At 50.2% G+C, this 9557-nt stretch overlaps 1 protein-coding gene across 3 annotated transcripts in view; it reads right to left on the bottom strand.

The window, feature by feature from the left end:
- The window catches only part of Atp9a (ATPase phospholipid transporting 9A (putative)), a 106887-nt gene extending 97370 nt beyond the window's left edge, over positions 1-9517 (bottom strand). The window contains exons 1-2 of one of the 3 annotated variants that reach the window (XM_028769536.1): positions 5798-5905; positions 1511-1676 (exon numbers count right to left, since the gene is read on the bottom strand). In XM_028769536.1, coding sequence (XP_028625369.1) covers positions 1511-1530 — 20 coding nt within the window. In that variant the 5' untranslated portion in view covers positions 1531-1676; positions 5798-5905. Of the gene's footprint in view, positions 1-1510; positions 1677-4857; positions 4950-5797; positions 5906-9403 lie in introns of those variants that run through there. The other 2 variants (XM_028769538.1, XM_028769539.1) reach the window with 2 other exon arrangements.
- Positions 9518-9557: the final 40 nt, after the last annotated feature.

The following is a 9557-nucleotide window of genomic DNA, read 5'->3' as shown; positions in this document are numbered from 1 at the left end:
CAGAACACACATGCACGCACACAGCCATACCTTAGTGGACCCTCTGGTAGAACACAAATATCTTTTAGACCCTGCATAGTGAAATTCTCTCATTTCCTTCCAGGACCTCCTGGCTTGAACACTGCATGTCTGGTCAGAAGCAGTTATCACAGGCCACTGTCCCTTGAACAGCTTCCTAGCTTTCTTTCAAACGACCCTTGTTTTCATTTACACTGTCAAAAAGAGACTCCCTGTCACCACTACAAAGAGAAAGCGAACATCACTAGGCACTGCAGAACCACACAAATAACTCAATGTTTGCCATGGCCTGTCCTGGCGCACGAGTGTGGAGCTTGTCAACTCAGACTGATCACAGAGCAGAAGCTTGCTAAGAAAAACTACCTTCCAGCCTTAACGTGAGGGGGGCGCTTCATCTTATTGCAGCTTAATACACCATGTTTGGTTGCTATCACTGAGTGGCTTGCCCTGTTCTGAAGAGAAACACAGGAGGAGGACGAGGAGGGAGGAGGTAAAGGAGATGGAGGAGGGGAAACTGAGGTCAGGATATAATATATGAGAGAATAAAGTAATAAAAAAAGAGAGAGAGAGAAACTAGCTGTAGTCCACAAAGACAATACAACTAATCCTTTTTAAGACCAAGTCTTATGTAGCCAAGGCTAGCCAGCCTCAAACTTACTATGTAGCCAAGGCTGGCCTAGAATTCCTGATCCTCCTGCTTCTACGTCCCCAGTGCTGAGATTATAGGTATGCATCACCTATAATAAGATTATAATAATATAAAAAATGTATAATCATATAAAGAGATTAAAACTAATCTTTTTCTTTAAAAACTAGATCAAAGTGGGATGCTGTATGAAATACCTTTAACCCTAGCACTTGGGAGGCAGAAGCAGGCAGATCTCTGAATTCAAGGCCAGCCTGGTCTACAGTGAGAGTTCTAAGACAGCGAGGGCTACACAAAGAAACCCTGTCTTGAAAAAACAACAACAAAAACTGAACCAAAGTCCCAGGGGCGGGAATAGTTCACTAGAACAGCACCTGCCCGGCATGCACAAGGCCCCAAGTACAATCACCAGCACTGCTCAAAACACCAAGCATGGTGGCACTCAGCTCCAAGGCTGCTACCCTCCAGGTGGAATTGGATTGTGAACTGTGAGTTCAAGGTCAGCCTGGACTACACAGTGAGTGCCTCACCCCTTTGCCCCCCACTGCTGAGAATGGAATCCAAAACCAAGAAACATACTGAGGAGACCCTGTTTCAAAACAAACAACAAATAAACACCAAAGTCCACTTCACCTGAGGCAGAAGGCACTTCCGGTCCATGACTGAACCTGAGTAGCTAGAGAGAGAATGCCGTGTTTGTTCTGAGAGCAGCTGAAGGTCCAAACACAGGCTGCTTGGCAGCTGATCCCTCGCAACCATGGCTCCGGTCAATGTCAAATTGCAGTGGCTTCTCTCCGTGGGGACTGGCACCAATGGCTTCCCCTCACCCCTCCCCTGGGGCCCTACCTGGGCTGGCATTCACACATCCTCTGGTATCCACAAGGACAGGCACATCCGGTCTCCTCCTGTGGCAGAGGGAGGGACTCTGAGGCTGGCAGTGTCTGGCACAAATGGAGCTGGCAGAGGGCAGGGAGATCACTTCCTGATGGGCCAAGGCCAAGACTTCTTCCCACTGTTTGGATCCAAGAACACAGAACCCTTCTAGAGACACCTCAACCCGAATGGGAGAAGGTGACCGGGAGGGACAGTGACTCTAGACTTCACCCTGCGGCCGCGTCTCCTCCCCAAACACATCCGGAACACCAGGCGCCACGGCCACCACTCCTCACACTGAACAAAGGAGTCTATTGAACACTTTCTAGCTGTGATAGCTCACAGCTGGAATCCCAAGGTAGCACTGCAGTTTAAGGCCAGCCTGGGCTACAAGAGACATCAATGGTTAAAGAGCCTAGTTAAAGCATGTATGCCACCTGGCTCTCTTAGACAGTTTTTGTTTTGTTTCTTTGAATACAGCAATGTTTAAAATGCAGCATGTCTTTAAAAATGTGTCATGCTCAATTGGGCAACGGTGGCACCCACCTTAAATCCCAGCACACGGGAGGGAGGCAGAGGGAGATGAATCTCCAGTTCCAAGCCAGCCTGGTCTATAGGAGCCAGTCCAGGATAGCCAGGGCTGGTCCTGCTGAGAAACCTGGTCTTGAAAAAAACTAAAAAAGAGAAACCAAAAACTGGGCAGGAGTCTTCCCCTGGTCAGGCTTGTACAAGTCCTCACGTCAAACTTAACTAGCAATACTCAGCTCTTCAATAAACATCAGAGGCCACTGTGCTGGTGAGCGGGGCAGGCTAGGGACTCGGACACCTCTTGGGTCCTTTTTTTATTTTATGTATGTGAGTACACTGTAGCTGTCCTTCAGACAAATCAGAAGAGGTTCACAGATGGTTGTGAGCCACCATGTGGGTGCTAGGAATTGAACTCAGGGCCTCTGGAAGAGTAGTCAGTGCTCTTAACTGATGACCCATCTCTCTAGTCTACCTCTTGGATCTTAAATAAACATTTGCCCACCTGTAACCCACACACACACACACCCTCACACACATACACAGCCTCACACACGCACCCACACACACACCCTCACACACACAGCACGGAACTGACAACAGGAGGTTCAAATCTCTTCTCTCAAGTAGCAGTCAGCCAGCCATGAGACAGACAGCACCCTCCACCCCCCAGAGTCCCCATCGAGATAGCAGCACCGTGGGAAGGGGTGCCCCTCAGACACCGCCCAGGGTCTCTCTTGGCTTTCCTTATGGCAGCAATCAACTTCTAAGGTGTGGGCAGCTCACGCATGGCAAACCTATTCCCTTTCAGCCCTGTAGGTCTGAAGCCCAGGAGGGGTTTAATGGGACTTGGTCCCTGAAGGCTCCAGGGAGGGTCATTTTCCACCTTCTGAAGGACCCCAGCCATGCAACAGCTGGCTCCTTGTTCTTTAAATGACTGACTCAGCTACTGTCCTGTTGCTTTGACAAACACCACGGCCTAGCAACTTACAAAATACAGCGTTTAAATGTGTGCCAAGGTTCATGAGTGACAGAGGACAGCTTTTGGGAGTCAGTTCTCTCCTTCTGTCACCGGGCCACAGGACCCTTGGCAGCCGGAGCCTGAGCCATCTCTCGGCCCTGTCTTAGTCAGGGTAGCTACTCCTGTGATGAGACACAGTGACCAGAAACAAGTCAGGGAGGAAACGGTTTGTTTGGCTAACACTTCCACATCATAGTCCATCACTGAGAGAAGTCACAACAGGAACTCAAACAGGACGGGAACCTGGAGGCAGGACCTGATGAAGACCCCACAGAGGAGCCCTACTTACTGGCTTGCTTCCCGTGACTTGGTCAGGCTGTCTTCTTATAGAACCCAGGACTGCCAGCCCAGGGGTGGCCCCACCCACAATAACTCGGCCCTCCCCCATCAATCATTTAGAAAGTGCCTTATATCAGATCTTCAGAGACATATTCTCAGTTGAGGCTCCCTCCTGTCAGATAACTCTAGCTTGTGTCAAGTTAACAAAAAAATTACCCACCACCTCCTATTTTACTTTTTAGACTTTTTAACTGCTTTTACCTACGTGTATGCATGAATGTCTGGAGATATGTACAGGCACCTGTAGAAGCCAGAAGCTGGAATCACAGACCACTGTAAAATACTTGGTGTGAACCCAGGGGACACAAAACTGGTACTCTGGAAGAAGAGCAAATATTCTTTTTTTTTCTTGGAGTTTTTCGAGACAGGATTTCTCTGTATAGCCCTGGCTGTCCTGGAACTCACTCTGTAGACCAGGCTGGCCTCGAACTCAGAAGTCTGCCTGCCTCTCCCTCTCAAGTGCTGGGATTAAAGGCGTGTACCACCACTACCCAGCGAGAGCAATTTTTCTTAACTTCTGAGCTGTCCCCCCAGCCTTCTTTCTGTGTCAGAGATCCTGTGGCCCGTGCTACAAGGTAGATGAGATGACAAACTCCTGATCCTCCTGCTGGAATTCTCAGCGTGCTGGGATGACGGCCATGTGCCACCATATCTCATTTTACACAGTACTGGGAATGGACTCAGGCCTTGGTGCTTGCTTTCATACTCTACGGACCGAGCTTTATCCACAGGGCCCACCTCACCCATTTCCAGAGATGAGAGATCTCACTCTACAGCCTGGTGGACTGGCTGGTTTTGTGCGTCAATTTGACACAAGCTGGGGTTACCACAGAGAAAGGAGCCTCCCTTGAGGAACTGCCTCCATGAGATCCAGCTGTAAGGCATTCTCTCAATTAGTGATCAAGGTGGAGGAGGCCCGTTGTGGGTGGTGCCATCCCTGGGCTGGCAGTCCTGGGTTCTATAAGAAAGCAAGCTGAGCAAGCCAGGAGAACAAGCTAGTAAGCAGCATTCCTCCATGGCCTCTGCATCAGCTCCTGCCTCCAAGTTCCAGTCCTGACTTCCTTTGGTGATGAACAGCAATATGTAAGTGTAAGCTGAATAAACTGTTTCCTCCCCAACTTGCTTCTTGGTCATGATGAAAACATCACAGAAATGCAGGAATAAAAACCCTGACGAAGACACCTGAACTAATCTAAAACTCACTAAATGGTTAAAGATAACCTTGAATTTATCCTTCTGTCCTCCAGAGAGCCATGATTATTGGTTTTCTCCATCCTATCTGGTCCTATGTGGTGCTGGGATTGAACCCAAGGCCTCCAGTATGCTAAGTAAGCACTCTACCCACTGAGCCACATCCTCAGCACCAGCAAGGTTATTCACTGTCGCAGTTACAAACATACCGTGAAAGAATATATACACTATATAAGATACATACATAGTTACACCACGACCTCTTCTTTCTCAATCCACTTCATACACAGAACATAGTAGTCTCCAGATGTTAATACAGCGAACATCAAAGCCTTCCTGATAAAATGGGGTTAATATGACCTGGTAAATCTTAGGTCAGCTGGAACCCAAGCTCCTTAGCTTCCTGAAGTCTCGAGCAAGGTCTGGCTCTGATGGAATGGTTTTACATCCCCACCATTAAAGGCCCTCTCAAAAGACACCCTCAGGATAGGCCAGGAATACAGCTCAGTTTGTGGGTGCTTGCTTAGCATGCAGGAAGCCTTGGACTCCATACCCAGCACAGCATAAACTGGGCATGGTGGTACATGCCTTTAATCCCAGCACTCAGCATGCAAAAGGTACAGGGTGCATTCAAGGCCAGTCTGATCTATAGAGCAAGTTCCAGGGCAGCCAGGGCTACACAGTGAAACCCTGCCTCAAAATAGTAATCGCCAAATATCAGAAGAGCAGCCTGGATACCCCACACCATCAGACCCAGGCAACACCTGAGGTGTTTTAATGCTTACAGCTGTAAACATTGCATGGGTTAAATCTCAAACCAACAAAATACAGTTAATTTTAATTATTTCCACTTTCAAGATGAAAAGAACCTATGGAGCAGGGGGCGATAACTCCTAAGAGCCCTGGCGGCTCACGCAGAGGATGAGGGTTCATAAGCAGCAGCCACATGGCAGCTCACCACAGTCTATAATGCCAGTCAGTCCCAGAGGATCCAACAGACTCCTGGGCCTCCACAATCACTGCACACGTGAAACATGCAGGCAAATACCCATACACATAAAATAAACATAAAAGAAAGAAAGGAAGGAAGAGAGAAAGAAAGGAAGAAAGGAAGAAAGGAAGGAAGGAAGGAAGGAAGGAAGGAAGGAAGGAAGGAAGGAAGAAAGAAAGAAAGAAAGACCAACCGATTTAGCTGTGGAGAATTCAAAGCAGCTTTTCCAAGCTCTCCCGGCTGGGAAACACCAGCGGCCTTGAACTCAGCTCCTAGACCTAGAGTCCAGGCAGCTAAAGACCTTTGACATCGAACAGAATGCCGCTCAACCAGAAGTTAAGGTCATGATGTCATCACATAGTTTCCAGCCAGGTGGTGCAAATGCCTTGCTTCCTGACTGGACTGTTCCAACAGTCTTCCCCTCCTCTTCAGACTGATGGCTCTGGGGCCAGGGGAAGCCTCAGCACTGGAGTGAAATCTCTATGATACATTACCTTGTTTCTGTTTTTGTTTGAGACAAGGTCTCATGTAACACAGGGTGGCCTCAAACTCAAAAGCATTACACCATCTCTCACACACTTTTGTGGGGATTCCCATGAGGCCCAGCAGAGACTGGGGCCACCAGTTTCCTCTCTGCTCATTCCACTGGGCGGTTATGATTCAGGAAGACCTGTCTCTGTTTCCCAAGTATTCCAAATACCAAAATTCTCACCTTAGGCTGGAAAGATGGCTCAGTGGGTACCAGCACTGGCTGCTCCTGCAGAGGACCAGGGTTCAATTCCCAGCAGCCACATAGTGACTCACGATTGTCTGTACCTCCAGTTCCATGCTGATCTGATGCCCTCTTCTGGCCTCCACAGACCCTGCACACACATCGTGCACATATACACATACACAAACTACGAAAGATTCATAAAATAAAAGTAATTTTTAAAAAATTGAGACCTGGCTGGCCTAGAACTCAGATCCACCTGCCTCTGCCTCCCAGATGCTGGGGTTAAAGGTATTTGATACAGCATCCAGTTTTGGCTTAGTTTTTTAAAGAAAAAGATTAGTGTTAACCAGACAGGTGATGCACACCTATAATCCTAGCATTGGGGAGGTGGAGACAGGGGGATCAGGAGTTCTAGGCCAACCTTGGCAACATCTAACCTTGGCTAATAAGACTTGGCTAATAAGAGATGCCCACTTCTGGCTTCTCGGGGCACTGCAGACATGGTGTACACACACACACACACACACACACGCAGGCAAAACACCCACACATGTAAAATAAAAATAAGCCAATCTTTATTTTTTGTTTGTTTGTTTCTTTTTCGAGACAGGGTTTCTCTGTGTAGTCCTGGCTGTCCTGGAACTCACTCTGTAGACCAGGCTGGCCTCAGAAATCCTCCTGCCTCTGCCTCCCAAGTGCTGGGATTAAAGGCGTGCGCCACCACCGCCCAGCTCCAATCTTTATTTTTTATTTGTGTGTGTGTGTGTGTATGGATGTATGCATGTGGGGTGTATGTGTGTGCACAAGTACAAGCCTGTGGGGCGGGTTGGTATATGTCTCACTGTGAGGGGGAGTGTACGTGTGGGAACATGTGTGTGCAAATGTTTTGCCTATGTGTATGTGTGTGCACCATGTGGACCTATGAGCACAGGTGCTTGGTGCTCACAGAAGTCAGGAGAGTACTTCAGCTCCCCTGGAACTGGAGTAATGAATGGACAGTTCTGAGCCACCACGTAGGTGGCTGACAGAAATCATACCCAGGTTCTCTACAAGAGCAACAAGTGCTCTTAACTGCTGAGCCATCTCTCCAGCTCATAAATCAGACCTTAAATAAAACAAAATAGAAACAATTTACTTTATGGGGTGGAGGGGTGCAGGTAAACACCAAGGTGCCTATGTGGCGGTCAGAGGACAGCCTGCTGGAGCTGGTTCTCTGCATCCACCTGTGTCACAGGGATCCAGCTCAGGCCACCAGGCTTAGCAGCAAATATCTCTCTTCAGAGCCATCTCCATGGGGCCTGTTAGTTCTGCCTACTCTGGAACTCATGACTGTAGAACAACATGGTCTCAAACTCACAGGAGATTCACCTGCCTCTGCCTGGATTACAGACCTGGGCCACCATATCCATGTTTGTTGTTTTTCAAGACAGAGATGCCCGTATCTCTGCCTCCTGAGTACTGGGATTAAAGGTGTGTGCCACCACCACCACCCATGATTTCTTTAATATAAAATTACCTGCCCTCCTCCCTCTAGGAAAAAAAAAAGCACAGTCTGTCCTGTAAACTACCACGCATAACTTATTGCTCAAACTCTTCTGATATGCACTGACCAAGGCCCTCAACCAGGACTTCCATTTAAAATCAGTAAGGGGCCTTTGGAAAGACACACAAAAGCTAGGCCGGGTGGCACAGGAATGCCATCCCACCTAATCAACTAGGGTGGCTGAGGCAGGAATGTCACAAGTAAGACCCTCCTGGACTCAGAAAGCATTCAGAGCCAGGAGGAGAATTTCAGTGAGATCCCAACTCAAATAAAAGGCAGAAGTAGCTGAGGATACAGCCGAGAGGTTTTTTTTACAGCTCTTGCCTGAGCCCAACCCCCAACATCGGGAAAGAAACAAAGAGGCACACACAGCCACCACCACACACAGCCTCTACCGCCTGCACAGGACCTCCCTCAGAACCCACGGCATCCCGCAGAGCCCATAAGGCTCCCCCATTACATTGAGTACGGCGCCCAGTACCATGTAAATACTACATAAAGGATAACACTGTATCATGGAGGGCACGCTGACACCTTCAGAACACAGGTCATTTCCATTCTAAACATTTCCAAAAACAGCAGGTGGCTGAATCTGTGAACACAGGGGCCACCGTAGAGACCCCCAGATTCTCTCATAGTCTTAAATGAGGTCGAGGGATGGGCTGGCTTCAAGTCCCCAGCTAAAATCCTGCACCTGTACACCTATTAGGCAGACCTTGTTTAAGTCAGATTTTCGTAATAATCACCTGGCACAGTCCCTGCATTTAACAAGTAGACACGAATCAACCGCGGCACGTTAGAGTCTGCTGATCTTACTAATTAAAGTGTTTATTGCGGGGGATTGGGGTGGGGATCCAGGCGGAGCTCTGACGAAGTGTCTTGATACAAACACACATTTTGGGGGCTCGGGGTTGTAGCTCAGTGGTAGAGTGCCTAGCAGGCGGAAGGACCTGGGCTTGGTCCCTAGCACCATCAAAACCCAAAACAATAAGAAAGCCCACAAGCACAAACAGGACCCGCAGGAAGTGTGGGGCAGGAAATGTGGGAACCGTGTTCCAGCACCTTCCCGCCCCCGCCCCCAACCCCCCACACCCAGGCTTTCCGTTTCCGTTTCCCACTCGGTAGCACTGTGCCTCAGAACTGAGGCCTCTCAGGGAAGCCAGGCACAAAAGAGCCCACAAGATGGCAGCTGGCATCGTTCCTTCTTACACTGATACCTGGTTAGCAGCCCCACCCAGCTCCGGCGTCCCGCGGCCGAGCCACTGGGAACCCCGGAGAGTACGCCGCAGGCCCCGCCCAGCCGCATCGCCTCACCTGCGCGGCCCGTGGAAACGCACCTCCCAGGTTCCACCCCCGGGGGCTCCGATTGGCGGCTGGAGGCGCAGTCTGGGACTCTGCATTCTCTCCAGCCCGACCCCGGTCCCCAGGAGACTCGAACCCGCCCCCGCCGCCAGCCCCTGGAGGTCCCCCGCACGCCGGGACAGCCTCCCAGGGGCCGGGGCAGGTGTCCCATCCTCCCTCCCGGCGGCCCGGCCACTCACCCCGCGCGCGGCCTACTGTCCACCCGCTTCTTGTGGCGCACGGGCTGCAGCGGGATGCTGTCCGTCATGTCGCCGCCCGCCGCGCCCCCTGCGCTCCCCGCGGCCTCCGCGCCGCCCCGGGGCAGGGGGAGGAGGCGCCGGCAGCGGGCGGGCC

Source organism: Grammomys surdaster, unplaced genomic scaffold (genome assembly GCF_004785775.1).
Source record: "Grammomys surdaster isolate TR1022 unplaced genomic scaffold, NIH_TR_1.0 193, whole genome shotgun sequence".
NCBI lineage: Eukaryota > Metazoa > Chordata > Mammalia > Rodentia > Muridae > Grammomys > Grammomys surdaster.
This window is presented reverse-complemented; position numbering and strand designations above follow the sequence as displayed.